Source organism: Ylistrum balloti, unplaced genomic scaffold, assembly GCF_031769215.1.
Source record: "Ylistrum balloti isolate Yb309-2 unplaced genomic scaffold, AGI_CSIRO_Ybal_v1 Utg370314, whole genome shotgun sequence".
Lineage (NCBI taxonomy): Eukaryota > Metazoa > Mollusca > Bivalvia > Pectinida > Pectinidae > Ylistrum > Ylistrum balloti.
Window position 1 is genome coordinate 92,073 of NW_026782232.1, and position 15,961 is coordinate 108,033.

At 37.2% G+C, this 15,961-nt stretch overlaps 1 protein-coding gene across 1 annotated transcript in view; it reads left to right on the forward strand.

Annotated features, from left to right (window-relative positions):
* LOC132553289 (pikachurin-like) overlaps window positions 1–15,961 on the forward strand; it is a 63,391-nt gene that overhangs the window by 35,154 nt on the left and 12,276 nt on the right. Inside the window, exons 3-4 of the mRNA XM_060217520.1 lie at window positions 8,677–9,108; window positions 13,635–13,836. Coding sequence (XP_060073503.1) covers window positions 8,677–9,108; window positions 13,635–13,836 — 634 coding nt within the window. The remainder of the gene's footprint in view (window positions 1–8,676; window positions 9,109–13,634; window positions 13,837–15,961) is intronic.

A 15,961-nucleotide genomic window follows, 5' to 3' on the forward strand; every position in this document is an offset into this window, starting at 1 on the left:
TATAGACTGACAGAGAGCTTTTCCCGAGAGACATACAGGGATATACTGGGAGACTTAGGACCACTGTGTCTCCATCTCTCTTCACACTTATCTATCTGAGAGATCAGTCTGAATATAGACTTACAGAGAACTTTTCCCGAGAGACATACAGGGGGCTTTACTGGGAGACTTAGGACCACTGTGTCTCCATCTCTCTTCACACTTATCTATCTGAGAGATCAGTCTGAATATAGACTTACAGAGAACTTTTCCCGAGAGACATACAGGGGGCTTTACTGGGAGACTTAGGACCACTGTGTCTCCATCTCTCTTCACACTTATCTATCTGAGAGATCAGTCTGAATATAGACTTACAGAGAGCTTTTCCCGAGAGACATACAGGGATATACTGGGAGACTTAGGACCACTGTGTCTCCATCTCTCTACACACTTATCTGAGAGATCAGTCTGAATATAGACTTACAGAGAGCTTTTCCCGAGAGACATACAGGGATATGCTGGGAGACATAAGACCACTGTACATTTGTCTCCATCTGAACAGACATATAAGTGGACTTATTATCCTGAGATCAGTAACCATAGACTTACAGAGAGATTTCCTGGGAGACTTACAGGGTTATACTGGGAGACATAGAACCACTGTGTCTCCATCTCTCTATAGACTTAAAAGAGGGCTACTTCTTCTGTTGAGATCTGTTTCGATAGACTTACAGTGAGCTTTTCTGGTAGACTTGCAGGGTTATACTGGAAGACTTAAGACCACTGAGCATGTGCCTCCATCTGAACAGACTTTTAAGTGAACTTATTCTCCAGAGATCAGTCACATCGACTTATAAAAGGACTATATTGGGAGACTTAGAACTACTGTGTCTCCATGTTTCTATAGAGATTCAAAAGAGGCCAAATTCTTCTGTTGAGATCTGTCACCATAGACTTAGAGGGAATACACTAAGAGAATTAAGGCAACTGTGCCTGTAGCATTTCTTTGAATCTTAGATCACAGCCATTTTACAATGGACAGACTATTCAAAATTCTGCTGATGAGCATATAAAACTAATTACAACAAATAACAAGTTACCATGGTAACTAAAAAATTTCAGACAATTTTGTAATTATTTCATCACTATATAATGTTCTACATTAAGAAAGAGAGAGTGATATATGACAGCTGGCTGTTAACATCATGTAGCTTCCTCAGATACACAGCTGGAAATTAATGTGAGTCACTGCTATTAGGAATTGATCAAATACCTCCTAATATGATTTAAACGTTCCGTAATGTATTCAGAATGAATAGAACATGAAAGATTTTAGATGTAATGATGTAGTAAAATAAAGTCTGTGGGTCTATTATTAATAATTACTACAGTACAGGGCTGATGTGGGGGTTAGTATGGTGTTATGAATTGTAACTTGCAGACATAAATCAAATTCCTAAATGACCAAACCTTACTAGGTAATTTAGAATATAACAACAGGCTAATGATGATCTATAAGATGCACATTCTGCTGTTATGTATTTGATAGCTCATACCATTGTTGATAAATATTTTATCAACACTTTATAGCAATAGTCGGTGATACATACACTGGATCGTGACAGTGTTTCCGAATCTGGACAAGATATGATGATAGCAGATGACAAGCGAGCAAGCAACTATTTCTGTCATATATCATATGTTATATGATAAGTTTTTTTTACATTTTTGAGAAGAACACATTTAAAACAAATCTCCTTTGCCTGTATTGATCAATGTTAGGTCACCAATTAGAATGTTGAAAGTTTTGATGCTCTCTAACCAAAAATCAAACAATATATCGTAAACAGAGAGTGTTTGCATTTGCCTTAATAATAGGGTTAAAGTTAGAATTTTTCTGTGATATTTTTGTATGCTCAATACTTACCATATGCATTTGATTATTTGAAGTATTGGTGGACATTCAGTTTTGTATATTCAACCAATCTGATATTTTCTTAAGCCAAGGACAAAATGTATATCCTGATATTCTGAGTTTGTATTTTTCTAACGAGTTTCTTAGCTATGTATTGGTTCTGATGAAGAAATCAAAAGCTAAACTGGCATCCATAGTTCATCTCATGGACAGGAAGTTATACAAATGACATAATACTTATCAGGTGACATGTGCTAGTCTTGTCAGGATTGATTATAGTCACTAAGGAGTTTACGGGAATATAACCTCAGACAATACACAGATAAAATACACACCATCACAGCTCCTGCCTGGCTATAAATCTTTATTCTTGATGAGGGAGATTGTTGTGAAAGAAAAGTCCACAGCCATCGATTGTGTCAATCTTATCCTGGATAACGCAAGGATAATTAGATTTTTTTCGAGAGAAATTCATTTCAAGGAGCAAGCCAGACTACAGCTTCATTTTCACTAATGTTGGACCCACAGAATATGTATATCTTTCACCTGTTGCAACAAAACAAAATCAAACAAAAATGGATTCTGTAGGTTTGGGAGACATCAATCTCACAATTCACCACAGAGCCACTAAATGTTCATCTCTTTGATTACCCAAAAAAAGGATCCCTTAAACACACACTCTGGATCTAAATGATCTACCCTGGTCTTACTGCCGTACTGAATCACAGGTCCCACTTGGCATTGAATCATCCTTACCCTGATATTGATGCTGTAATGACTGATCTTGTTTAAGTTCATCATAATATTACTAGGTGTGATGATCTTGTTTAAGTTCATCATAATATTACTAGGTGTGGTGATCTTGTTTAGATATGTCATGATGTGACTAGTCATGATAATCTTGTTTAAATATGTCATGCTATTACTGGGTGTGATGATCTTGTTTAAATACATCATGATGTGATAAGGTGTGATGATCTTGTTTAAATAGGTCATGATATTGTGACGATCCTATTTAAGTAGGTCAAGTATTTTTTGTACAGATAAGTCACATCTCCATTATGTAGACTTTTCATATCTCTCTGTGATCAGCCATTTACAGATACATCAGTGTTGAAATTTGGTGCCTTTCTTCTCGTTTAATGCTATCAGGGCATTCTCCTATCCTTTCAGTTCAACAACAGCTTTTTAAAGATTGTGCCTCCAGGTCAGAACTGGTTAAAGACTTAGCTAACAAAGTTAACTGGTAGGCAATCCCATTATCGCATCTCCTGTCTGTCTTCTCAGGCTTCCAAAGCCTTGTTGTCAGACTGTGTTGCCGACATTTAGTCAATAAAGGGCTTCTGCAGGTTTTCAATACTTTAAAGAATAAAAGTACAAGTAAGTGATGTGTTGATGACGCTGTAGTACCACAGAGCTTTGGAATTGTCATAGTTCAGTCATTAGTAATATCACTGTTGTAAGTTCCACAATGTTCACCGCCAGTAACAAAGATCCATGTTTTTTGTTGTTTTGAAAACAGAAAAAATGAAATATTTTCTATTTTAAATGACACTAAAGCACTTTGGTATAATTGCTGAAGAACATAAATTTTCAGCATATTTTTAGCATTAGCAAAACTCCTTTAAAAATCTTCAAATTGACATAACATTTTGTACATAAAAAAAAACACAAAGAAATTGATTCATTCATGCAGTTTGGATTTAATTATTTTAAACAACTTAAAGAAGATACATCTAGGTGAGTTTCTTAGAAAATAAGATACTGTTGATATCTTTGTTGTACAGTTTGATAATTCAATGTTTACAACTCAAATTATCAGATTTGATAATTGGTCCTGGAGTATTTTGCAAAAATCAGGAAGTGTTTGGGGATTTTGAGAATTGTCAAAAACTTAAGACATATAAATAGGCTTGAAATTCTGTTTACTCTTCTCTTTAATTAATGCTATGTAACATTTAGTCATGTTAGAAAGTCAAAATGGGGGTAGTGAGACATAATTCTGTTGAATTCTTGTTGTATGTTCATGTATGCACTAAAACTATAGTAAGAATTTTTGGGGAAAAGAATTGAAGAGAAGGATTAGAAATTTTGGAAATCTTGACAAACCACACTTCAATAAGCCGCAGCTAAGAAGCCTTTAACACAAGTGAATGGATTATGTGATCAGTAAGGGAGATTTCCTGATGATGATGACTTGCTGACCTTGACTGACCTCAGCTGACTCCTACACACTGGCCACTGAGATCATGCCCATGAGTTATAGTTGATGTCACATTCTGGCACCCTCCATCCACTTTCCATATTTCCTAGAAATCAATTGTGGAGCTCGGGTTGTCTCATTGCTTCTGGTCTGGTAGTTTACATTACAATGTCATTCAGTAGTCGGCCACAATACATCTCACCTGATTTGTGTTCAATTGAACACTTCACCGTCCCCTAGACACCACTGCACTGGCCTGTTGGTGAAATGCATCTGTATTTGACAGTTAGGTCATGTACACCACTGCCTTGTATTTAATTAGTCCCAAAGAATGGAGCCATACAGAATTACACTGCTGATATATGGACAAGTCCTACCAGAAAGAGAAACCTTGCTCACTCAGTACATCAGCTTGAAATGATTCTGAAATTATTTTACCTGGGCAGTATTGAAGCTTGTAATAGTGATTTCTGAGTAAATAATTGTGTGATATTTAAAGCAGTAAAATTTCAGTTCAAAATGTCAATAATTGTGTTTTGAACTGTTATTCACACCTTATCACTATGTTATGTGTGGTCTTTAAGCTGGAGATCTCCAGTTTACTGAGTGACCTTTGACAAGTATACAGTTATGTCTACAGTACATCAAATAATCAATAATGAGCTCAAATGCAAGAAAGTCTGCCCTAAATTCTGTTTGGTTTTACCTCAGCTGAAGTTCTGTCCTTTTTTATTGTCATGTATTGTCTGTCATCCTACTATTAACAAGTGATATGAATATCTTCTTCTCAAGATCTAGGTTTGAAAACAGTTCACCGAAAACCTAACAGATATCCAGAAAAATAGTGCACAAAACAAACTGCCATAGCCTAGAATATACCAAGTGTTTTTATTACCAGTTCAGTTAAACCTGTCCTAAGTAACCTTCAAAGGGAAGCATTATACAAGGTCACATGTACCAGGTGCTCTCTTAATTAAAAGAAATCTAATTCAATTCTTTATTGTGAAAAATATTTCCTATTTACATTAAGTTAAAAAAAAGCAGTTTTTGCTATGATGTAGTTCAATATGAAATATCGAATATAATCATGTTTTTTCGCTTAAAATAAATTTTGTCAGCTGTAACCCTATGAGTCTGTAATTGACATCTCTGCTGTTCCTTGTGATACTTATTATTTGTTAATTATCACCTGAAGCACACCAAGGTAGCCAGTCCCATCTTCTATTTTGTGCCGTTGGTAAACAATAAAGACCAAGTTAAGTCACCTACCCACAGCAGTCTTAGTACATGTATACCAAAAATTTCACAGTTACTGCCGATGACATAGTAAGGACTCATAGTAAGGACTCATAGTAAGGACCCATAGTAAGGACCCATAGTAAGGACCCATAGTAAGGCCCCATAGTAAGGCCCCATAGTAAGGCCCCATAGTAAGGACTCATAGTAAGGACTCATAGTAAGGCCCCATAGTAAGGACCCATAGTAAGGACCCATAGTAAGGACCCATAGTAAGGACCCATAGTAAGGACCCATAGTAAGGACTCATAGTAAGGACCCATAGTAAGGCCCAAACAATTAGAACAAGAAAAAAATGAGAATTGAACACTGGCTACAGATTATTTTAACAACCACTTTTTATCGCTTTTTTTTCATTCACCAGTATTAATTTTTTCTTAAGATTCCATGATTCTGATAAAAGCCATGGTTTATAAGATAAGAATCCTCTCCTATAAAGCCAGGAGTATGTTTTAATGACCATACAAAGCCCATTCTCTCCATGAAATCCATTGTGATGTCTTGTGTTCTGACCATAAATCATGATGCCAAAAATGAGTTAATTTGCACATCAGTGTGGTATTTACACTTTTGTGGCTATTTGTTTGTGATATACAATATTTCCATTCATTTACAGAAAGAGCAACTAGTTACGGGTTAATCATATCAAATTAGAGAATTGCGTTAATTTTATTGGTAAATAAAACTGCTACGGTAGCATGACTTACAGGATATGTGACTGTCGCTGGATCATCTATCATTTTGTGCTGCAAAATTGTATTGACATTTATGAGAGCCTGGTCACTTTCAGAAAGTTACATGGAAAAGGTTGTTTTGGGTATTTGGGACACTCAAATAATGGTGCGTCACATAGGTGGTGGTTTAATTCATGTCATTTGTATAATGAATGACATTGGGAGGAAAAAATTATTGTCACATATGACAGGAAGTTGTTTAATTCAGGTGGTCGTTAAAGCAGGTTTGACAGTACATTTTCATCTAACACCAGCAGAAAATTTAGGGTAGAATTAAGTATTCAAATAGCCTAAATGATGTATGGGGAAAAAAACCCATAGAGTACAGACTGAAATGGCCAAATTGGCTAAAATTTTGAAGTTTTGCTGCAGACTCAGATATATCAGAATTAATTATTCTTCAAGGATGAAAAGTGCTTTGTTAAAATTGTGAAATTCATTATCCTTGAATCTTACACTGCTCTCTGAAGAGGAAGTATTTGTCTGTGACATTTCTCTCTGGAGGGGGTCCATATCGACCAAAATCACATTGAGATTTTGTGTTTTTGCAAAGAAAGAATTAAAAATCTGTTTCAATTACCTGCGTAATCAAGGAGTGTTTGATGGTTTGAAAATTGATTAATAAAAAGAAGTAACTAAAATTAACTACATTTTCTCAAGGGTCGTTATACATGTATTATAATGATATAAGAATCTTTAATAGAAGATTAGAATGTATAATTACATTTTGTGTGTTGGTTTGGAAGGAAACTTGTCTGCAGTGTGTGCAAAATATAACACATAGATACGCTTCAACAGCATTTTGTTGGTGAACTCGCAGTTGCTAATATTACTATTTCATCTATTTTTTCGTCTGATTTTTTTCCCATGATTTAAGAAACATTTGTAATATGGTCTTGGTGACAACCACAGAAAGCTTTGTAAGCCTTGTGTCTTGAGCGAAGCTTAACATAATGTGTATTTACCAGGCTTCAGTATGGAAGATGCACCTCGAACTGAAAGCATGATCGAACATTACATAGAAGAGCAAGTACCAGAATAAACCAATAGTGTGTTTCTACTGAAGTACTCAGGCCTCGACTGAGAAACAGCAAGTGCCTTAAATTTGTACTTGCTAAAATGACTTTTTACTTGCTATTATCGCAAATCACCATGTTCAAATAATGTGTTTTGTTTTGTGATTTATAATGTATTACCTTGCTTCATCCAATATATATCAACATTATAGAAGAATTGCTTTGTCCCAATATTTACACATTGAAAATCAAAACAATTTAATTCTGTGAAATGTTAGGAATAGACAGGCACTCACAGTTTGCATCTGATGAATCCACTTGCTGAAAAAAGCAAGTCATTATTTTTTCTACTTGCAATTCTTGGATTTCTACTTGCAAATAGCCAGTAAAAAGCCTTAAATTTGAGGCCTGGTACTTTAGTGACTGTTGAGGCATACTAGAGACCTGATATGATTTCATGAAGATGTTAGAGAATATGGTATATGGACTATAGAACAAGTTGACAGTTATGTATTATGTATTTATCACTGCATCACTAGATTAACAACTTCCAGGAATATTTAAATTAAATGGAAAATGCAGATTCCAAGATTCTTTTAGCAAATTTCATAAATTATTGAAGTAGACCCATTATGAGATTTCCATATCACTACACAATTGTAATAGAGAAAGGTCTTCTTCCATCGAATATAACTTACACTGACCATGTAAAAACCAGAGCGAGTTAACCAGATGAGAGGCGTAAGGAACAGCTATTATGTTTACCCTTGGGACTACAATGAGGGTGGCTGTCTGATAGATAATGGTGTTTTATTTAGGGACTAGATTAGATCATGTAGAAGAAACAGGAGGTTCCAAGGCCTTTCGTCTGGATCATCATACATCCAATTGTTACTTACACCTTTACCAATGTTGCTTTACTGTTACTTTCAGCCACCGTCTTCCAAATTGGCCAGCATTTGGTTCGGCATAATTCTGTGTTATTAGACTTAATAACCTCTTCAGTGCTTGATTTAATTTTTCAACTTCATTGCTACTTGATTTAATTTCTATTTTCTCATACCTGATCTTTCTACTTGTTTTTATTTTTGCTTCTGTGATAGTTTTTTGACTCTTTAGGACTTGATTCAATTTTTGCGCATGTCTCTCCCCTATCTTCTGGCTAGTATTTTGTTGAATGCAAATTGCTTCTGTGATATTTGAGAACATTCCTTGACATTTAACTTGAGTAAAGATTAAATCTCAGTTTGTTTAAAATTATCCCAAATATATGTCAAAATCTACTATATACACACTTAGCTGAAATAATGCTGTGAGAATTGATGGAAAAGAGAATAAACTCTAAAACGTGCTTCAAGTCTTCAGTATATGTTAGTGTATTATTGTATGAAGACCAATGAACTGCTTCTTAAAAGAAAAAAAAATAATAATTGACTGAAAATCTTCTGAAGTATATACAGCTTTGTTAATTGCTCAGGATTCAAATTTTACAGTCTTGAAATGTATGTACATTTGTTTGGTGTTTTGTTACAGAGATTCCTGGCATTAATGATGGCCCTGTTGTAGACGAGGTGCTCAACTCAGGCTCATCATCACCATCCTCATCTGCCTTCATTTCATTGTCATCTTCTGAGCAACTTGTGATAAAACCTGCTGGACAGATCAATCAGAAAGATCAAACTGGACATGCAAATGACCAAACAAATTCCCTGTCTCAGGACAATGACCATGACATGGCACTTAACACAAATGACCACATTGTGGCAGAAATGTTTGACCTCAAAGAAAAAACAGTAAAAGACACTAATGGTGATGTGGTACAAGGTGTGGGAGCACCTTTGTCTCTGGTCCATCGACCTACCTGTCATGGCGTCCTCTGCCAAAATAATGGTACTTGTGTGTTGGATGGGAGTATTGTGCGATGTAACTGTCCTATAGGCTCTTCAGGACGTAGGTGTGAAAAACGTAAGTATCTATGTATATTCTGTTTGTATGTGGGGTATAACTGACCTCTAGGCTATTATTCTATAATATACAGCCAAATTGATATCAGAATGTCCTTAATACCCTTAAAAAGGAAAATTTCAGCGGTTTTTAATTAATTTAGAATATATATATACATGTATCAGCATTATTATAACTCTTGTTAACATATATTTGATGTGATATGCTTTATGAACAGTAAATGGATATTAATCTCTATGTCACATGTACTGGAGTGGTTATCGTGTAATTATTGTAATAGCGGTTGTTTAGACACGCTACGGTTATCAGACGGATGCAGTGAATCCTATTTTAACACACAAAAAATTCATTATCTTCACGTCTCATCCAAATTGTCATGTTATCAGCTTGTGATCATCATATATCCTTTTTCATCTCTCCAAATAATCTCAAAAAATCATTTCATGTCATCGAATGATTTGTCTGTTGACTTTTTCATGTTACTTATTTTTTATAAATTAAACTCTCATTAGACACCTCAAAATCCAGATTGATGTGTTAGAGAAATATTATATGTAAAATACTTGGTGGTCTAGGGCATGTCAAGTATTGATGGTCGAAAATGTTTTAATGGACAAAAAATCTGTTCTGCTAAGTTCCCTCAGCGAAGAGTGGTTTGGTTAATGGATGTTTTTGGAGAATCATGATGTAATTATATCTGAAAAATGGTTGTTAGTAAAGCTATCATGAGCAGCATGCTGGAGGAGAGATAGATTTCTACACAAACCTGGAAAAATATCCTGAACATATATAATTGTTCAATTTCATTTTTAAAAACAAACAGCAGTATTTTGGACGGGAAGAAGTAATATTCTGTGAAATAGCTTCATTATTATCACCATGTTTAATCTTTTGTATGCTGTGGTTTGGTTAATGGATGTTTTTGGAGAATCATGATGTAATTATATCTGAAAAATGGTTGTTAGTAAAGCTATCATGAGCAGCATGCTGCAGAGATGGAAACAAGAAACTCTGTCATATTTAGAAACATGGCGCAAACAAACCATGCACGTGATTCTTGTCCTAAACAAGTAAATCAGAAGTCTATTGGAGATGTCCCCATGTCTACATTAATATGACAGAACTCTGTCCTGAATGTCCCCATGTCTACATTAATATGATAGAACTCTGTCCTGAATGTCCCCATGTCTACATTAATATGACAGAACTCTGTCCTGAATGTCCCCATGTCTACATTAATATGATAGAACTCTGTCCTGAATGTCCCCATGTCTACATTAATATGATAGAACTCTGTTGGAGATGTCCCAATGTCTACATTAATATGACAGAACTCTGTCCTGAATGTCCCCATGTCTACATTAATATGACAGAACTCTGTCCTGAATGTCCCCATGTCTACATTAATATGACAGAACTCTGTCCTGAATGTCCCCATGTCTACATTAATATGACAGAACTCTGTCCTGAATGTCCCCATGTCTACATTAATATGATAGAACTATGTCCTGAATGTCCCCATGTCTACATTAATATGATAGAACTCTGTCCTGAATGTCCCCATGTCTACATTAATATGACAGAACTCTGTCCTGAATGTCCCCATGTCTACATTAATATGACAGAACTATGTCCTGAATGTCCCCATGTCTACATTAATATGACAGAACTCTGTCCTGAATGTCCCCATGTCTACATTAATATGACAGAACTCTGTCCTGAATGTCCCCATGTCTACATTAATATGACAGAACTCTGTCCTGAATGTCCCAATGTCTACATTAATATGACAGAACTCTGTCCTGAATGTCCCCATGTCTACATTAATATGACAGAACTCTGTCCTGAATGTCCCCATGTCTACATTAATATGACAGAACTCTGTCCTGAATGTCCCCATGTCTACATTAATATGACAGAACTCTGTCCTGAATGTCCCCATGTCTACATTAATATGACAGAACTCTGTCCTGAATGTCCCCATGTCTACATTAATATGATAGAACTCTGTCCTGAATGTCCCCATGTCTACATTAATATGATAGAACTCTGTCCTGAATGTCCCCATGTCTACATTAATATGACAGAACTCTGTCCTGAATGTCCCAATGTCTACATTAATATGACAGAACTCTGTCCTGAATGTCCCCATGTCTACATTAATATAACAGAACTCTGTCCTGAATGTCCCCATGTCTACATTAATATGACAGAACTCTGTCCTGAATGTCCCCATGTCTACATTAATATGATAGAACTATGTCCTGAATGTCCCCATGTCTACATTAATATGATAGAACTCTGTCCTGAATGTCCCCATGTCTACATTAATATGACAGAACTCTGTCCTGAATGTCCCCATGTCTACATTAATATGACAGAACTATGTCCTGAATGTCCCCATGTCTACATTAATATGATAGAACTCTGTCCTGAATGTCCCCATGTCTACATTAATATGACAGAACTCTGTCCTGAATGTCCCCATGTCTACATTAATATGACAGAACTCTGTCCTGAATGTCCCCATGTCTACATTAATATAACAGAACTCTGTCCTGAATGTCCCCATGTCTACATTAATATGACAGAACTCTGTCCTGAATGTCACCATGTCTACATTAATATGACAGAACTCTGTCCTGAATGTCCCCATGTCTACATTAATCTGATAGAACTCTGTCCTGAATGTCCCCATGTCTACATTAGATACAACAGAACCTGGATGTCCCCAGGTCTACATTAGATACAACAGAACCTGGATGTCCTCAGGTCTACATTAGATATAACAGAGCCTGGATGTCCCCAGGTCTACATTAGATATAACAGAACCTGGATGTCCCCAGGTCTACCTTAAATGTTACAGAATCTGGATGTCCCCAGGTCTACATTAAAAACCATATATAGTAAATTTGGACCTGTTTCTGTACTCCTGAAATATCCATTACAATAAGGAATAAAGACAGTGTTAAATACATGTGATCCATTTAATAATGATTTTATTCTGTTGAGGAGTTGTGTTGTGTGTCTTCAGATCAAGTTTGTGGTGTAATGAGAAATAAGCTAGTACCAATTTCATTTCAAACAGAATTAGCTTGTATTAGATCTAAAAGCCTTGGGTTTGGAGCTGTGATTAGGTTAGTTGGGGTTTAGATGTGTTAATTAAAGAATGGGCTTATGTCTATCACAAGGGGACATGGACTTTGGTCAGACTAACAAATGTCTTAGCCAGGGTGGATTGGTTGAATTTCATTAATTAGTGATCTCAGGTATGGATGCACAGGGCTTCCCTCTACTATCAATACCTCCAAATTATCTACTTAACATGGATGATGCAGTACAACAGCAGACAGGTTCCCTCAATTAGCCGTGTAATTGAAGTTTAGTGTAGTGAAGACTTCACTGTCAACACCACACAGTCAACACTGCAAGAAGAGTGCAAGTGACACATGGCTGTGTTTGTTTGATACTGACATTGGTTATGTGTGATAATGACACAGGATCTTCTATATGATGTTTACACAGGGACATGTGTGTGATGCTGACACAGGGCCATGTGTGTGATGCTGACACAGGGCCATGTGTGTGATGCTGACACAGGGCCATGTGTGTGATGCTGACACAGGTCCGTGTGTGTGATAATGACACAGGATCTTGTAGATGATGCAGACACAGGGCCATGTGTGTGATGCTGACACAGGGTTGTGTGTGATGCTGACACAGGGGCATGTGTGTGATGCTGACACAGGGTTATGTGTGATGCTGACACAGGGCCATGTGTGTGATGCTGACACAGGGTTATGTATGATGCTGACACAGGGTTATGTGTGTGATGCTGACACAGGGCCATGTGTGTGATGCTGACACAGGGTTATGTGTGATGCTGACACAGGGGCGTGTGTGATGCTGACACAGGGTTATGTGTGATACTGACACAGGGTTGTGTGTGATGCTGACACAGGGTTATGTATGATGCTGACACAGGGCCATGTGTGTGATGATGATACAGGGCCATGTGTGTGATGCTGACACAGGGCCATGTGTGTGATGCTGATACAGGGCCATGTGTGTGATGCTGACACAGGGGCGTGTGTGTGATGCTGCTGACACAGGGCCATGGGTGTGATGCCTACACAGGGCCATGTGTGTGATGCTGACACAAGGGCATGTGTGATGCTGACACAGGGCCATGTGTGTGATGCTGACACAGGGGCGTGTGTGTGATGCTGACAAATGGTCGTATATGATTGCTGCTGCAGTTTTGTGTGTTGCATTGTAATCATGTCATCTTACAAATCCAATTTTATAGATATTAACTGTCCTCTCTATCAGAAGAATAACACAGATAAGAAAATAAGCAAATTTGTTGTAAAATTTGTTGCCTAAGATGTAACCACAACTCATACACAGTTAGAAGTTTTGTTTGTTCTGCGTGAAGTCTCTTTAAATATCCTATTTTATGTCTGCAACATATTTCTGTATATAGTCAAGAATTTTAGAAGTACCACTGACTTTGTGTGTTTCAGAAACAGTGGTGCGGTTTCCCAAGTTCCTTGGAAATGGTTACCTTGCACTTCCTGTACTGAAGACTGGCTACAAAGAATTTGATATCCAGATAGACTTCAAACCACAGGCCAACAACGGTTTACTACTGTTCACAGCTGAGAACACCAACACCAAGTCTGATTTCTTTTCCATTACTCTCATCAATGGATATGTGGAGTTCAGGTTGGTATTTGTTATGTCCATAGCTTACACATGGGGAATTCTGTCACTCGCAGCAGAGTCCAGTATAACCGTACTTGTTACCGGCACTCCATAATTACATGATCTATAAACCCCTAGTAAGGTTACAATAGACACAGGCTGAGGAGTAGCAAATTATTCTTGTCACCTAACAGGGCTGTGATTGGGTTAGTTATTGTGACATTACCTGGGGACCTGAAGACAGTAAAGACATTGATTCAATTATACGTTGGTTGTAGTGCTACTCTCACAGGGCCTAGTAACTCATTATACTGACTAAACCATTTTGTCTGTCTATGTTACAGTTGGTGCTTTCTCTACTGTGTATAATTAACCTTTGTATTTCATTGTGTATCACGTCTCCATGTATAATCATGTATTATTACTGTCTCTCTGTTTATTCTGACTTTCGTGTATTATTACTGCTAAGATTGCAGGATTCATATGTGGTAGTGAGACTACAGGATCCACATGTGGTAGTGAGAAATCAATATACTGTTTGAAAGGGAGATGTAAGGATCCTATATGTCAGGAGGGGTCAGGGTATTTGTCGGGGAGATTGAGGATCCATATGTGATGGGGAGAGGTCAGGGTATTTGTCGGGGAGATTGAGGATCCATATATGATGGGGAGAGGTCAGGGTATTTGTCAGGGAGATTGAGGATCCATATGTGATGGGGAGAGGTCAGGGTATTTGTCAGGGAGATTGAGGATCCATATGTGATGGGGAGAGGTCAGGGTATTTGTCAAGGAAATGTGAGGATCCATATGTGATGGGGAGAGGTCAAGGTATTTGTCGGGGAGATTGAGGATTCATATGTGATGGGGAGAGGTCAGAGTAATATTTGATAGGTAGAGGCGAGGATCCATATGTGATGGGAAGAAGTCAGGGTATTTGTTGGGGAGATGTGAGGATATACAGGTAGTGTTGAGAGGTCAGGATGATATTTAATGGGAAAATGTGAGGATCTACAGGTGGTGTTGAGAGGTCAGGATAATATTTAATGGGGAGATGTAAGGATCTACAGGTGATGTTGAGAGGTCAGGATAATATTTAATGGGGAGATGTAAGGATCTACAGGTGGTGTTGAGAGGTCAGGATAATATTTAATGAGAAGATGTGAGGATCTACAGGTGGTGTTGAGAGGTCAGGATAATATTTAATGGGGAGATGTAAGGATCTACAGGTGGTGTTGTGAGGTCAGGATAATATTTAATTGGGAGATATAAGGATCTACAGGTGGTGTTGAGAGGTCAGAAACATATTTAATGAGAAGATGTGAGGATCTGCATATGGTGTTGAAAGGTCAGGATAATATTTAATGGGGAGATGTTAGGATCTACATATGGTGTTGAGAGGTCAGGATAATATTTAATGGGGAGATGTAAGGATCTACAGGTGGTGTTGTGAGGTCAGGATAATATTTAATGGGGAGATATAAGGATCTACAGGTGGTGTTGAGAGGTCAGGATAATATTTAATGGGGAGATGTAAGGATCTACAGGTGGTGTTGAGAGGTCAGGATAATATTTAATGAGAAGATGTGAGGATCCATATGTTATGATATGCCAAGTGGTTTAAATGGAGGTGTAATTAGCAGGGTCCGCATGTGGTGGCCAGATGATTGTATTGGAAAAGTAGCCAGAACTGCATATGTTGAGAAATGATTTAACAGACAAAGGGAACAGAAATATTTCATAGTCACATCTGGGCATCATTGAGTGATGTCCCACAGATATGTTCAACAGGATAAATAAGAAAATAAACTAGTAATTTGTCGCTCATGAGTGTCCAATCAGGGTAATGTTGATAGACATGTGGTGGACCAGGTCCCTGTCATAGCTACATAACAGCTCAATCAGGAGACAGTTTCATTCTCAACTAAACCTACAAAGTGGATGATTGCTGGTGTAAGTGTTGTGGTTACAATCAATAAAGGAATGGGAGTGTTGATTGGCATAATGACACTGATTTTATACCAGAAATTGCAGCAGTTTTATCAAAATTTTGTAACAATCTACAAATAGTTCTGTATGTAGAATTTTCCCCTTGTTGACTCCATAGTCAACATGTTTGTGGTAGAGACGGTAATGATGGGCAGCGGGC